Raw genomic sequence first — 15,383 nt, forward strand, 5'->3', positions numbered from 1 at the left:
AAGCGACAAATCTCATGTGAGACTCACCAACGTCACGTCACAACTTACAACTCACACAACCAAGACCGGCATTTTACACATTTCTTCAGACCGTTTGCGACTTAATCATTGCAGACAAACTAGAACACAAATCTACACCCGATACAGCAAACACCACCACCCACAAAAAAGCGGGGACGCATCCGCCATCCGCAAACACCATGGTCCAAATGGAAGAAATCACAGACCAAATGGCCGACGCCATGATTGCCGAAGTCCAGCGCCGCGACGCCGCCGAAGCGGCAGCGGCAGCACAATCCCATTCCGCCACCCCGGGCGCCGCCAAGGGCGCGGCCTTACCGCCCGGTCACGCTCTCCTCAGCGGCAAAACGGCCGACGAGGTCCTCGCCGACCTGAACAAGTCCCCGCTCTTCATGACCTCGCTCGAGGAAAATGACGACGTGGCCGCGCTGCAGGCGCTCGCGTACGAGGGGACGGCGAGGGAGAATGGAGAAGAATTCAAGGAGCGCGGGAACGAGTGTTTCAAGGCCAAGATGTATGCTGACGCCAAGGAGTTTTATGGGAAAGGGATTGAGATTTTGGCGGTGGAGGAGAAGAGGCGCGCGAAAGGGGAGAAGACCTTTCATACGGAGAAGGCAAAGGCCAAGGCCGAAGAGGGTGCGGCGGCAGCAGCAGCAGCAGGGGAGGAAGAGGAGAGGGACATCGAAGTCGAAGACGACGACGACGAAATCGCAAAGCAAAAGGCCGTGCTGGAATCGCTCTACGTCAACCGCGCGGCGTGCCACCTCGAGCTGGGCAACTTCCGCTCCTGCTGGACGGACTGCGGTCTCGCTCTGCGGCTGAACCCGAAGAACCTCAAAGCCTACTACCGCTCCGCGCGCGCCCTGCTGAAAGTAGACCGTATCGCCGAGGCCGACGACGCGTGCGCGAGGGGTCTGGCGCTGGATGAGGCGAATAAACCCCTGCAGGCCGTCGCGTGGGACATTATCAAGGCGGCCGAGCGCGCCGACGCCAAGACGAAGAGGGAGCAGGAGCGGAGAGCGGCTGAGAGGAGACGGGAGATGTTGTTGAAGGCTGCGCTTGCGGCGCGGGGGATCAGGCACCGTGTTACGGAGCAGCCTCCTGAGATGGAGGATGCGCGGATGAGGCTTGTGCCGGATGAGGATGATCCGAAGAGTAGTTTGAGTTTTCCGGCGGTGCTGTTGTATCCGCTGCAGATGGAGAGTGATTTTGTCAAGGCGTGGAATGAGACGGAGTGTGTGGGGGATCATTTGGGGTATATCCTGCCGCTGCCGTGGGATGAGAGGGGGGAGTATGCGAGCGCTGGTCAGGTGGAGTGTTACATGGAGACGGCGAGCGGTGGGTTGGTGAAGGTGGGCAAGAAGGCTACGCTGTTGAAGATTCTGAGTGGAGGGAATGTGGAGGTTGTGGATGGGATTGTGAGGGTGTATGTTGTTCCTGTGGCGAGGGCCAAGGGGTGGATTGAGGAGTTTAAGGTGAAGAAGGCGGCGGAGAAGAGGTAGTTGGGTATGAGAGAGAAGGGAGGCCGGCTGAACTAACTTTACTGAATGACGAATTATCTGGTTAGAGGGACGATTTCAGCATGAGTTGCTATAAATGCGAAGAAAAGAACCGTGATGATTGGGATGTTGACTATGAAATACTTTTGAATTCCACCAAACACCGGTCCCAACCCTCGAATTTTAGACATAAAGCTGGATACAAGAGCCAAGACACAAGAGACTCAGCAAGTTGATCTCTTCCATCCTCAAACATTATCTGGCCCCAAAACAGAAATACAAAGTAAGTGCGCGAGCAAAAACATGGGAATCTAGAATACGTTCAAGTCGTCCGAGTCATCCATCCTCCTCCCTTTCTATTCCGCTCAAGCCCCTCAATAATACACGCAGACGTGGCCCGCCGTCGCTTGCTTCGGTGTAAATCGGAGCTGTCCAAGTCGCTCTGGTACCCAGACTCCTTACGAGACGCCGTCTTGAGCGTCATGAGGCCCAGCGCAGCATTCTGTTCGGCAATCTCGGCGTCAGACTCTTCTTCCCTGCGCCGTTCAGACTGGAAGCTGGGCGCGGGGCTGCTGAGGCGGACGCTCTCGCCGCTGCTCTCACGACCGCCATCGCTGTCATCGTGGTCGACAGGACGCTTTTGTGACCACGGAGCACGAGGGGTTGGTGTGTGTCTGTTCAGGGGCGTGAAGCGAGGGACGGCACTGAGGTATGGATGAGGTGTATGGGCTGTGCGGTAGACCTCGTCGGCCAGGCGGTACGGCTCCGGACGGTTTGCGGCCACCCATCCAGAAGTCGGCGGCTGCGAGTGTCGTGCTGGAACCAGATGATATCCATAGCTGTAGCTGACGCCGTCTGAGCCGTTGCTAGACGCCGAGTCCGGGCACGAGCGGTTGCCGCCCTCCCCGTCAGTATCGCTATACGGGCTCATGAGGCGATTCGTGTTGAGTCGGAGTCTTCTGTCGTCACGATGAGGTCGCATGGGCTGCCGCTCCATGTTGGGCATGTGTCCGACTGCAATCGGAGGGAGAGCGTGGTGCTGTACTTTTCGTGACCGATCGGCGTCTTTGATGGCGTCTTCGACAATGCGGTGGTCGATCACCATGCGTTGATACTCTGGCGAGCCTGGCGGGACGCACATGGACGGAAATGATGGGCCGAAAATGGGAATAAGGGCTCCGGCAATGTTGTAGCAGAACGTGGCACATACTGCCTTGGCACATTCATACGGCATCCAGTATCCTGGAAAGATTAGCTTCCGAAACTCATAGTAGAGATATTTGGACCAACCTTGAGCTGCTATTGCGCCTCCAGTGATGCTGTGAGTGATGTCCTTGAGTCCAGGGTTGAGGCTCAACATCTTTGCCGGAACAGTCTATATCTGTCAGTGGAGCTCTCAACCTAGAATCAACATGGAATCCTACCTTGGAATATTTGCAACACTTGAAGAACGGAGTCATACGGACAAGACCGACGTTGTAGTCCCACATTACGGTGAAGTCGTTGTCCTCTCCCGGGACTTTGAACTCATACTTGAAAACTGGACATCTCAGTCAGCAAAGGCAGCCAGCCCATCTCGAGAACACAACCACAAACCTTCAAAACTCTCCCGCCCCGTCTTCTCGAAGAAGTCCTTCTTCCCGCTGTTGTAGGGAATATGGGCACATGACTCCTGGATACGACCAAATGGCGAGACACGAAAGCGATGGACTTCGCGGCGGGATAGGTCGTCCAAGTTTTCAAAGGGGTAGTATTTGATGACTCCGCGAGGCTTGTACTTGGACACTGGAGACGGGTCCTTGGACATCTTGACCTTCGGAACGACGGGTCGGTCAAGATACGGTGACGGAGCTCTGTCTGAGTAGCAGGTTCCCGGCGAGGACATTGCAGGACTTGGGAGAAACCGAGGGGCAGGAAGAGGCCCTGAAGGCGACGGGTTAAGAAGAGAAGATACAGAAAGCATCTTGCCGGCTGTTTGTCGGTTCAAGATGTCTCGAAGGTGGTGCTATGCTGCGATGCGGACAGGACCTGGTGAATCGGCGTAGGCGAACCTCTTCCTAAAAAGAAGGGGGGACGATGGAAGATTTAAGACAAGTCCTGCAGCAATAGCGAGACCAGGTGTAGAGGTAATGGCCAGCGGATTACCAGTAAGGTCTTTGGAAGTCGGCAAACACTTGATGTCTTCGTTCCGGGGGTTGGCGACTCAACATCCATGGGCGTGCAGCACGCTGGCAAGTTTTTCCAGGACAAGGGGGTTCGAGATTGTCGCTTTTCTTGGAGACACGGCCAATTCTGCAACGGATTCTGTACTCCAGTACGGGGCTCGGGGCTTCTCCTTGAGTTTCGGCGCTCTCGGTGCAGATTCCTTTGTTGCGGTGTCTTGGAATCGACCTCTCAGCATTGAGGTCTCCGTTTGTGACCGGCCACCGCTCTTTCTTTTGCCCTATCGAGGTGAAGCTACAAAGTGATAGATGACTGGTAAGATGGTGGAAGCCGTAGACACCGAGAGTACAGACTGAAGGCGGTCTAATATGTTTCCCCCAGAAGAGAACTCACGAGACCAAGTCTAGTAAAGCGAGGTTACTGCTGATGCTTGTGTGGTGGTCTCAAGTTACCGCATGTGTCGTCTTGATGTTGGAGAATCGGGTAAGCCAAACGGCTCCGGGGAAGCTTCCATGCAGGAGGATCCGCAAATCTGCCCAACTTGTAGAAAGCTCACAAAAGCAGCCAAGCTGTGGGCCTTTCGTATACTAACATTAGAGGTCTCTGAGCTACTGAACCGCACTGGGAAGAGGTCTGCTTGGAGGAGGCCAGAGATCGAAGCTAGTCAAGTTTCATCAGATATCACCAGCTCAAGCATTGGTCCGTAGAGAGGCTTCACAGAAGAATGTGGAGCTCATCCGCCAAAACCCTAGAGTCATTGGACAAGTTAGCAAGCGCAAATACAGCAGACGCTCCCGCAAAGACCAAACAGGTATGGGTACCGTTTTTCTGGAGGCGCACTGGGGTGGGAATTGCAGAGCGGGTTCGCGGATAGGTGCATAGAGTGCCATCTGGCCGTTGACTCTAACAGCTTGTTCGAGATGGTGGAACAAGGCTGGCCCTCCTGCAACGTTGAAGATCTCGGGGCAACGTCAACCTGACTCGGCACGCGCGGCCGCGATTTTGAAGAATAGAGGGGAATCATGAGGCATACCGAAGACATCCAGTGGCGGTTTGCCATGACTGACAGCCTTTCCAGCAGCAGTTCATCGTGAGTACTGGACGCTTTCTTTTCGAATGACACGTTATCCTATGAGCGAGCGAGCGTTTTGGCCTCTCGTCAGACCGCCAAAGCCGGATCCTCTTCTTTGTGGCGTGGCTATGTGCATATCCGTAGGCAGACCAGTGATTTGCTGAGATAATCTCAGTTTCTTCGAGAGAAGTATGATCCGTATCATGCTTTCGTGTGGCTCCTCTTGAAGGGGGTGGCTGCAGCTGTCACCAGAAAGCTCCTTGTTCCCCCACGAGCTTTCCTGCGTACAAGCACGAAGAAAATGTCCGATGGGAAGCACAAGAGTACAGCCTTTCTTGGAGTACTGCCCCTAACCTGACATAGCGGGTCCATCGGTTGAAGTTTTCCTTTCCACAGTAGACGGCGGAGAGCTTGGTTCGAACAGGTCGCCAGTCTGGCGCAACCGCCCCTGTGATATCAGTCGTGGACAAATCCGGCTTCTCTCTACACCTTTTGCCCGGTTGCTGAAGTGATGCTACGAAAGGTATTGATAACGAATCCACAGCATGTCGAGAATACGGAGAACGGCATTGGTCATAGTCGAGTCAATGGGCCCCCTGCTTAGTGCTTCGTTAATGTGGTAACTAGGCATTGACTTTCTGCGGCCTACCGTGCACCGCTACTTTCAACAAGCATTAAGTCTGGTGTGGCCGCGGCCCCCAGGCTGGGCATTCTTGCAAACGGACCAGATGATGGGCTGGACAGGTTATGGCCCCTGAAAGACAGCTCAGTCACGTCGCAAGGGTAGAAGTAGACGTGGACGGCAGCTGTTTTTCAGACCCTTGCTGCAGACTGATGAACTGATTTCTAGGCGTTTGTTCGGATGTTTCGCAGCACTAGGCGATGCCGGAAAGAGAAACGGCAACCCCGCTGGATCCTGGCGATGACGACCCCATTCCGGGCGCCATGCTCTGGATCGTGGTCTTTAGATTCGGATTCCTAGGGTTCTGAGTGGATTCCAAATCCGGCACTGTTGCGGCTCCTGAGAGAAGTGTTGCTGAAGATCCCATCGTGGTTTCAGATGGCCATTCCCGGTCTCGGTGACACTACAGTGAGTGACAGGAGAGGAGTGGCAAGGTCGCCATGCGTAGTGCGACTCAAGATTAGCAGCGGTGACGGCTTTGCGCATCGTCTTCGGGTTGTTTCGCTCTTTTGCCATGCAGAATTCGGGAGTAAGTCGTACACAGCGTAGATGGAAAGCGTGATTGTGTAGCTCGAGCGACGGGTGGACAGGTCCACCTATGCGGCGGCCAAGAGTAAGGCCATCCGTAGCTCATCAGACTATGAAGTCAACAACCAATGTTGAGAAATGCTCATTCCGTCAGAATTTTCTTCCGGTCAGAAGCTGCAGTGAAGATATGGTGTTCGGGTTCTGGGCTTGGACATGTTGAGTATTGTCGTCCCCAAATACCGAAGACCAGTTCTCTCTAGAGCAGTACGTAACGTTTTCGAGTAAGAGAAACCATTCTGAAGCCTCGAAATCCAGATGAAACCAATCGGAGTTGTAAAGGAGTCCGCGAAGCTTAAGTCGCAGGTAGCAAAGGACTGACATGTTTCTGTGATACTGGCCTGAGGAGGTGACGGCGGTCACCTCACACAGTGCGACCTGATACCTCGTGGTTCTGCGGCTCGCCCTCGATGCAAACTCGTCGTGGCCGGCGCTGCACCACTGCTGCGTTGCACGACGTCGGAAGGAGAATAAATATGTGGAGAAAGAAGACACTCTGGTGCAATGTCTGATGATATCGCCGAGAAGTCGTGAGTTGGAGAGGAGGCTGGCACAGGACGTTCTGATGTTGAGGATGATGCAGAACGAGGGGTTGTGTCACGCAACAACGGCTCGAGGACACAAGTATAGCATCCAGGCAAATGCCGTATTAGCAACTGAGTGCCTTCCGTTCTTCCCTACCTTGGCAACGTAGGTACTCTGTACTCAAAGATATTAGCTTGGCTCATCAGAAAAAAAGTAAGCGTCGACATGAGCGGCCCCCCTTCCCTGAGGTCTCGGAGACGGAGAGTGCATTAGCTAAGCACCCGGGCCCGTCTTCTTCCCCAACCGCCCAAAGAAGTAAACTTGTTGGTTGCACACCCTCTCTCATCTCCCGAACCCTCTCATGAACAGGTCCGTTCATACAGTTTCGTCGGCCCGAGTTTAATTAGTTTTGAAGCTCTTTTACCGTGCCGAAGAGGCTTTCCATTTTCGACATGATCGGCCGTCGATAGTGGTCACTCGAGAACCCCACAAAGAGCCTCCTCGACCACACTTAGAACTAAACCACCAACGTTGTTATCTGACTGGGCACCAAGTGTCATGATGAGATGAAGTGCCGGTGTTCTGTGCTCTGCTGCCTTTTCCCAACGGGATTCGTGCACGAAAGCCCTTTCCATTCCATCATCACCAGCTTAGCCCATCGTCAGGGAGAAGTCGTACGAAGCATTGCGGTGGCAATTCTAGCATGGCAGCAACGCAACTCGACATATTGGTCTTGCACGTTTCAGAACAAGACACTCGAAAGATTTCAAGACTTTCCTACAGCTCGAGCATACCATGGTGAAGATATTCTGGGGGCAGCAGCGTTGTGTTTCTGTACTTGGCATGGAGGCGCCATAGTCTACGCGTTTCGCCGGATGTGTATATGGTGTGTCTCACTACCTCAGAGGCGGACTGAATTCCACGCATCATCCCTTTATCGTGGCCAACATTCCTCCATATCCCCTCAAAAAGATGACAATGTCCTCCGAATGGGGGGAAGTGTTTGTTCGCGTCAAGTGTTGCTTTTCACAGCGGCCTTGAATTTATTGACAAAATGGGGGCCCTTCCACCCACAATGCAGCCCATGTACGCCTATCACAACCATGCCAGGGCATTACACGCGGTAACGTTTCTGCTTGTCCTTCTTTTCATAATGATCCAGGTTGCAAAAAGCCGACAGGATGCTTACGAAGTCATCGACGCCGACCCGCTCGTACCGGTGGTCAAGCCCGGCGGAAAGGAGACGTCTGTACATGGCAGCGACTACCTGAGGACATTTGCGGAGCGACACAGTCTTACACAAAACATATCTTGGTACTCTCAGAGGATCAAGGTCGTACCAGAAGCTCCTCAGAGGTTCCCAACGACAAACATCAAGCGCGCGTTTGCGGGCAAGGAGTTTCAAAACATTCGCTGGGATGACGAGAGTTTCGACATGTACCCCAAGGGCGATGCAAACGATCTTCCCGTCACCACAAGCATACTACCGGACGCTGTCGATGCTTCCGATTTGCTGTTCGGCATCTCATCGACCTACAAGCGCCTTACAAACGCCAATGACTCTCTAATCAGAGACTGGCAGCGGTGGCTTACGAACGGCCATGGCAAATCGAACGGGGCGACTATCGTCGTGACGCTGTATCGAGCCACCAGCGGAGAGGCGTGGGAAATATACGAGAAGCTGCAAAATCTCGGCATAGACGCTACAATTGTGCCGCTGGAGAAGAAACGGGACAAGGCCTCGAGATATCTGGACCTGGTCACCATTCTCATGGACGTCAACGAGGCCTTGACCGAGCAGGAACACGGCAAGAAATACTTTGGCCTCCTGGACGACGACATCTTTTTCCCCACCCCAGGACAGCTCACCCAAAAGCTCTCCAAATTTGAACCCTCGAGCCCGTACTATATTGGGCTTCCAAGCGAGCGGCCAGACTGGTCCGTAGAGAACGACACGGCAGTCACCCACGGCGGCGGCGCAATCTTCCTCACCCCGCCCGGCGCCCTCCTCGTTTCGCACCTCCCGTGCCGCCCCGACGAAGGGTTCACCGGCAACCACACTAAATGGGACAGCATCCTCCACGACTGCGTGACGACCCACACCGACCTCTCCTTCCACGTCCTCCCGAGCTTCTACTCCCCCACAGACGCCCTCTACAACATCCAAGCAGCGACCTACGACCTGGGCATCTCCCCGCTAACCCTCCGCCACTACAAGTCCCGCCACCGCTTCGACCCTAGCCAGGGCCACGCCGTGACGTCCGTCTGCGGCGAGGCCTGCTTCCTGCAGCGCTTCCGGTTTGCCGACGACTGGGTGCTCGTGAACGGGTATTCACTCACGCACTACTGCGCCGGATCCGAGGTCGTGCCTATGGAAAGCGATGCGGACCTCCAGGGGCCTATGCAATACGGTGAGGAGGCCGAGATGCCGCTGGGGGAAGGCATCGTGCTGCATGATTCTACAGAGGATAAGGAAGTCGTGACGTGGAGGGGTACGAGGAATGTATGGCTGCTGTTGGATTCTGTTATAGGGGAGGAAGGCGAGGTTTGGCAGGTGTATGTGAAGAGGCGGGGCGGTTCGGGCTTCATGGATGGAGAGGAGGAGGGTGAGGATGGGGATGGCGATCATCTTGATTCTGTTATCGTGCTCATTTGGGAATCTTGAGATTTTCATAGGACGCAAGTAAACGACAGGCGTCTAACTTCATGGGTGGGTGTACCTGATGCGATTCGCGTGTTTATGACCATGCTCTTCCTCCGTTGCTCAGTTCATATCCTCTCATCATGTGGGTATGCTGTAAGTTGTCTCTGATTTGATATTATCGCCCGCTTCGCGTAACGAGACACAAGGCTCCAGAACTTGGGCGGGCATCAATGTCCATGATAATTGAGGGTTTACGTCAGACTAAACACTGCCGCTATTGCTCTTTGTATCGATACCTCCCCACTCAAGGGCAATGTCACCTCCTCAGTATAAGATATCCCAAGGCATATATGGTGGTCCGCGCCTCGACCAAACAGAAGACACCATATGCAAAATAAAATCAAAACCAACCAATCCCAAACCTCCCTCAATCAAAATCACAACACCCTCACATCATCCTCTCCCACCTACCCCCATCCCAAACCCCCATTCACTTCCTCCACGTCTCCCCCGTAACCTCAAAAAACACCTCCCCATCCCCCTCCTTCTCACCAGGCTTCACAACCCCCTTCCACCCAAACCTCCCCTCAACCAACCCCCTCATCGGCACATTCCTCTCGCTCATCGTAGCACTCACCCTCTCAAGCTGCAGCCCGCCCTCCGCAACCCCCTTAAACCCCCACTCGACAGCCAACCGTACCGCCTCAGCCGCGAACCCCCGGCCCCGAAACGCCGAATTAATCATGACGCCCACATCCCCGACCCTCACCGTCCGCCCGTCTTCCTCCTCGTGCTCGTTGATGCCGCCGTACCCGCCGAATCCAATCACCGTCCCCTCTGGAGTGGTGTTGTCGCTGTCTTTTTGATTGTGATGATCATCATCACCAACAAAAACAACAAGCAGATTAACCCTCCCCGGCCCACTCACTACTCTCCCACTACCCTCATCAACAACACTCGGCACCCCAGCGCTCTCCCTCATCCTCGCAATCACAATCTTGGCCACCTCGGGGGAGACAGCCGACGCATGCGGATCGTACTTTGTATTCTCCGGGTCCGAGAGCACGGCCGAGACGGCGGCGAAGTCGGATGGTTCCAGGGTCCGGAGGAGAATTGGGTGGGTTGGTGAGCGGAGGGTTGTCGGGAGGTGGGATGCTTGTGTTGGTGCCATGTTTGTCGAACTAGTTGTGAGAGGATTTGGATGAGATGGAAAAATTATAGGTCCTTTGTGATTGGGGACTTGGGTTCTTCAGGTAGGATAGAGTTATGGTGATTTGTGATATCTGCTTTGGTTTGATCTTTTTGAGATGAGATGACGTTGGGGGGGGGGGGGGGGGGTTGGAGCGAATTGAGTTTCTGGTGTTGAGCTGTACGGCGTCCAACTGTGATGCGTTATGGGATGAATGTATAGTCTCTCTGTCTCTTTTCCAATAACCACTCGAGATCCCGTCCCGTAGAGCCCTCTTAAATCTTTCTTACCCATCCCATCATATCCCAACCCCTCTATCCTCCAAATCTTCTAACCCCTTTCGACAGCAATATCCCCGATACTGCAAACCCCCTGCACAATCGCAATCCTCTAAATCAACTTCCTCGTGCTGACAGTCGTCAAAAAGCGAATAAAGCCCCACTTTGCTCCCATGGGAACGTCGCAATCGGCAGCGGGCCCCAGATAGCAACCACACCAACAATAGGGTCAAGCTTCCGTCAGCCGAATTTTGGCCTCACTTCACAACCCTCGAATTGTCTAGCTTACCCCAGAAGGTTGACTCACCCCTCTCGTGACAATCTCACAGATTTACGTCTTGCGCATACTCCTCGCGCCCACAACGGAAGGATTCATATGCCGGCCCGGCCACAACCCATCCGTTTCGAGAAGGTCGGTGATAATCCGGCACGCACAACAGCCAGCTAGAGCTCGGCGGGATTACCAAATGGCTTAGAGCCGCGCTGAGGGATTTGACCTCCGTACGAAGCTTACTGGGGGCAAAGAGTCATTGTTTCCCTTTCTGGACAATGTGACTCAAATTTTTGTATTTTTTTTCATTTCGCAATGATTTCAGTTGATACGATTCAAGGCAAGTGCAAACCACGAGCCAAAGTGGTCTTGATGAATTTCGCAAATGCAGCATCTCTATATGACGTGCTTCTAAATGCGTGAAATATTATCCCTAGGGCTTTAATACACCCTATACAATGGCAGAACTCCGTCTCTTGCATCTTAATCAAAAATATGCCATCCCTATGCCTGCTTGCCATGCCGAAAATGTGTCAAATAGTTTCCATAAAGTCGTTTCGTGTCGTGTCGCCGCAAAGGATCACCACTTGTCGGGGCCGAAATGCCCTCCTTCGGGTACCGTGTTATACGAGCACGCCTGCCAGTCGCAGCCTTGCTTGTAGACTTCCGTACCCCACCATTTGAAGCCCTTCATGTGCCCGGGATAAACGAAGCCGAAGAACACCACGACGATGCCGAAGGCCAGACTCGAGTCCAACGCAGCGCTCATGGTCATGGTGTACTTGGCCCACCACGCGCTCTTTCTCCTCTTGACCAGGTAGTTGAACACATAGCAAACCACCGCCCACACCGAAAAGTTGAGTCCCGTCGCCGGTGGAATCCACGCCATGGATCCAAAAACGACCGGGAGGTTGATCTTTCGGACGATGCTATGTCTGTTCTTGCGTGCGTAGAGCCACAGGGGAATCGGTGCGATGGCTCCAATGAGGAAGCACCACACAAGTCCGCGGTACGTTGCGTTCGGTCCGAAAAACTCGCCCGGTCCAACCACACCCCACAAAATAGAGCCATTGAAGTGCACCCGCGCGATCGGACATGTGAAGCCATTAACAGCCTCTGGCGTGCAGATGCCCTTGACGTTGGCAAACATCCAGTTGAGGACGCCAATCTGGGTCAAGGATGACACAATAGTGGCCACCATTTGCACCGAAAACATGATGCGGGGCGGAATCTTCATGTAGTGGCCAAGCTTGAGATCGGAGGCAAACTTGATGCCCTGAGCTGACGAGATGTAGCCATAGGTGACAAACACCATGTTTGCGATTGGGCGACCAGGGAACACGGCGCCGCAGATGAGCTGGCAGATCAAATAGATGCTGCTGTGCTGATTGGTCACTGCCATGATGATGCCATTGGGAATGAAGAATATGGCGCAGATCCCTAGTGACATGAGCAAGCCGTACCACGGGAGGTGGATGGGGTAACTAAGTTGTCAGCCTGGGGTCGTTTCAACTTGCAGAGGGGCTCTTACTATTCAACGACAAAGATGCCCACGGCCAGCATCGTGACAAACGTTGCTAGATACCAGGAAAGGGGGGCATCCTTGTACCGCTTCATCAGTCGGCAGTGAACATCTTCTCGGAACATCATGCCCTCGAGATTGGAAGAAGATCTCGAGAGACCTCCGTTGCTGCTGTTGAAAGATCGCTGGGGCCTGATGTGCTCAGAACTGCCCGAAACAGGCTGGTAAACCGCCTGTCCTTCATTGCGAGCTTCCGCCATGGCCGTCTTCCACGTGTTCCACATGTCCTTGCCATGCCAGCAGAACGTGTGCGTCAGGAGCGCCGCCAGGGCAGCGAACTGAACTCCATAACTGAGCACATATGTGATAGGCAGGAAGACCCGGCTGTACTTGCTATACGCGTCTTTGTCGAAAAGGAACTCAGGCGTCAGGATCTTGCTCACATCGTAGACCTTGCCTTTGTTGTCGAATACCGCAGAAGACAGAATCGGCATATAGGATGAGTAGAAGACGTTGGCGTAGTAGGCGACGGGCGCAATGAGCCACATGACGATGACGAGGCCACCAATGACGTTCATTGCAGCCCAAAAGGGGACCAAAAGAGGAGACCCAATGTACGTGACCTGAGCCCAGTCAAAGGTCAAAGGAAACAATCCCAGACCAGAGACGGTGCCAAAGAGGTTGGCAACAACCACGTTTTTCGGCGCAAACCACGTAATGACGTTGAAGTAGCTGAGGCAAGGCATCAGGAGGCCGGGAAGGAAGTAAAAGACGAACCCTCCAAACCAAACCAGGTAGAAGAACTTCCACCTTGAGATCCTCCAACCGTCTGCAACCCTGTTCTCCTCCTTATGGAGCGTCCCGAACATGGCCGCGGACATCAAAGTTCCGGGCCAAATCATGCCGCTGGGTCGAACGAGAAATCGACGCGTAAGGCCGGCAAAGGCGTAACCGAGGATTTGAGTCGACAGAATCAGGAGAATTTGATAGGTTATTGTGGCTTCCTGGTGGTAAAACCTAGACTGCTCAACAATGACGTCGGTAGCAAAAGCGAACCCGAACGAGACGTTGCTGCTCACGTAGACGCAAGTATGCTCCTTCTCGTTCCACCGTCCTTGCGCAAGCCATCTGCGAAATCGGGTCAAGGACCGTTTCGCTGGCGGGCGGTTCTCGCAATCAGTCTGGAGGACACCATCCAGAAATTCCTCCGCAGGATCGCTGTGATATTTGAGGAGGTAGTCCCACATGAGACCAAGTGGATGGACGAGCAACAAGGCAATGACAGGCGTAATAGCAACACTGGGGTATCGTAGCGAGAAGAACAAGTTGGTAGAAGAACCGAGCACCGAAAACAGAAACGAGAGTGTCCACATCCTCGGGGTATTGATGGACAGGGTGATATTATCCGTCGGCGGCACCGAGGCGCGGACGACTTCGTGAGGCGAATTGTCAACCGGATCCTCGTCAGGTTCGCTGCCTGTGTAGTCGTCGTAGTCCACCTCATCCTCGGCGGCGTCTGACTTGGCATCCTCGAGCATGTTTGTCGTCACTGGAGCTTGGGTCACGCCAAAGCGCCCCTCCAGCCCGGTTGTAAGGGCAGCAGCATCCAACTCCTCGGAGAGACGAGAGCTCTCCCTTCTTGAGGCGGTAGAGAACCTCGAGGAAGCTGACCTGGTAGTATCGGAGACATATCGCATCGGATGTGCGTTTCCCGTCCTTGAATCACTTCCGGTAGGTGATACATTGCGGCTGGGGTCTTGGGAGACGGCACCGTATGACGGGGCGTCGTCGCGCGAAGAGCGCAGGAGGGAAGGTTTCGAAGGCATTGTGCCGTCGTCTAGAGGCGGGACGGGAGATTGAGGGTTCGGTTCGATCGTATCGTCACCATGTTCGCCAGCGCTGGAAGCGTGTGAAAGGGTAGAGGGTCGGCTTCGCAAAGTGGAAGGGCGAGATCGAGGGTGGCGTGCCGTGTTATATGGGTCAGAAGCGGTTTGTACGGATGACGAGGTAGTCGAGGGATTCGCAACATCAGCTTCAGCAGCGGCAGAGCTGTCGTTTGTGGGACCGTCTGCAGGTGCAAGAAGAGGCAAAGGTTCCAAAGCGAGAGCAACCGTATCGGCGTCAGGGTCGGGAGGGAAAGGTGCCTTCGGCTTGCTTTTGTGGCCGGATGCCCTTCTTTGGCTCATGGCTGCTCACCAGTCGAGTGCCAGTGGCAGTAGCCCCGGACAGGCAAGAAGAAGCAACAAGTGACGGGTCAGAAACAGAGACAACAGGGAAGCGCGAGTAGTGTGAGTGGACTGTGGACCATGGACCTTGACCGTGGGCTCTGGATGGAGGGATGGAGGGGGGGCACCGCGGCGGACTGGTCTGGAGGGAGTGGGCGTGGGCGTGGGAATGGTAGCTTGGTGGGGGTGTCTATCGTCGGGGGCGTGGACGACAGAGAGAGAGAGACTGAGAAGTGTAGGTAGTCTGTTTGTGTGCTGATTCAATGTGTGAAGTGGCCAACTGCGTTAACGGAACGGAACGGAACTTTGACTGGCCAAAGTTGGCACAACTCGGACGGGTAAATGGAAGCCTGGACGTTGACAGCAGATGGGAGGTCCTAGGTATTCCTGTGGACTGGCCTGCCTTGCCCTGCCTCGATGTTGCTCTCTGTCTCTCTCCCTTTCGTGAGCTGAGGCTTGGTACCGCGTTGTGTTTGGCAGCAGGCCGCTTGTCTCGGTTAGTAGACGAGGGAAAGCTGCTTGGTGGCCAAGAAAGGAACACTAGCGGGTTTAGAGTGGAATCAGATCGGTGGGAACCCCAAGAAAGCTGGAGCGGGAAGTTGCAACTAGGTAGGGAACCACACCGGTGTCGAATTGTTGACCCGCGGCGGTTTTGCGGATGTCTAGGGATGACGGACGTTGTGTGAATGGGCTGAAAGATGCAACGT

General features: G+C 54.3%; 5 protein-coding genes across 5 annotated transcripts; 2 read left to right on the forward strand and 3 right to left on the reverse strand.

The window, feature by feature from the left end:
• Positions 1–200: 200 nt before the first annotated feature.
• BDP55DRAFT_694483 (uncharacterized protein) lies at positions 201–1,523 on the forward strand (the record flags this gene model as incomplete). Its single annotated transcript, XM_060577362.1, has 3 exons — positions 201–254; positions 327–657; positions 709–1,523. 3 exons carry the CDS (start codon positions 201–203, stop codon positions 1,521–1,523), a joined length of 1,200 nt encoding a protein of 399 aa, XP_060428729.1.
• A 319-nt stretch (positions 1,524–1,842) lies between these two features.
• BDP55DRAFT_553728 (apses transcription factor Xbp1) lies at positions 1,843–3,405 on the reverse strand (the record flags this gene model as incomplete). Its single annotated transcript, XM_060569318.1, has 4 exons — positions 1,843–2,762; positions 2,811–2,895; positions 2,945–3,060; positions 3,117–3,405. The coding sequence occupies 4 exons, from the start codon at positions 3,403–3,405 to the stop codon at positions 1,843–1,845; spliced, it is 1,410 nt and encodes a 469-aa protein (XP_060428730.1).
• A 4,217-nt stretch (positions 3,406–7,622) lies between these two features.
• BDP55DRAFT_553937 (uncharacterized protein) lies at positions 7,623–9,212 on the forward strand (the record flags this gene model as incomplete). Its single annotated transcript, XM_060569343.1, has 1 exon — positions 7,623–9,212. One exon carries the CDS (start codon positions 7,623–7,625, stop codon positions 9,210–9,212), a length of 1,590 nt encoding a protein of 529 aa, XP_060428731.1.
• Positions 9,213–9,681: 469 nt separating this feature from the next.
• Positions 9,682–10,362, reverse strand: BDP55DRAFT_729380 (acetyltransferase; the record flags this gene model as incomplete). Its single annotated transcript, XM_060579556.1, has 1 exon — positions 9,682–10,362. The coding sequence occupies one exon, from the start codon at positions 10,360–10,362 to the stop codon at positions 9,682–9,684; it is 681 nt and encodes a 226-aa protein (XP_060428732.1).
• Positions 10,363–11,091: 729 nt separating this feature from the next.
• BDP55DRAFT_170307 (OPT oligopeptide transporter) lies at positions 11,092–14,751 on the reverse strand. The gene is made up of 2 exons (XM_060565750.1): positions 12,461–14,751; positions 11,092–12,413 (listed from the first exon to the last, which is right to left on the reverse strand). Exons 1-2 carry the CDS (start codon positions 14,635–14,637, stop codon positions 11,510–11,512), a joined length of 3,081 nt encoding a protein of 1,026 aa, XP_060428733.1. The 5' UTR covers positions 14,638–14,751; the 3' UTR covers positions 11,092–11,509.
• Between the last annotated feature and the right edge of the window lie 632 nt (positions 14,752–15,383).

Source organism: Colletotrichum godetiae (assembly GCF_030913485.1).
Source record: "Colletotrichum godetiae strain CBS 193.32 chromosome Unknown BDP55scaffold_24, whole genome shotgun sequence".
Taxonomy (NCBI): Eukaryota; Fungi; Ascomycota; class Sordariomycetes; order Glomerellales; family Glomerellaceae; genus Colletotrichum; species Colletotrichum godetiae.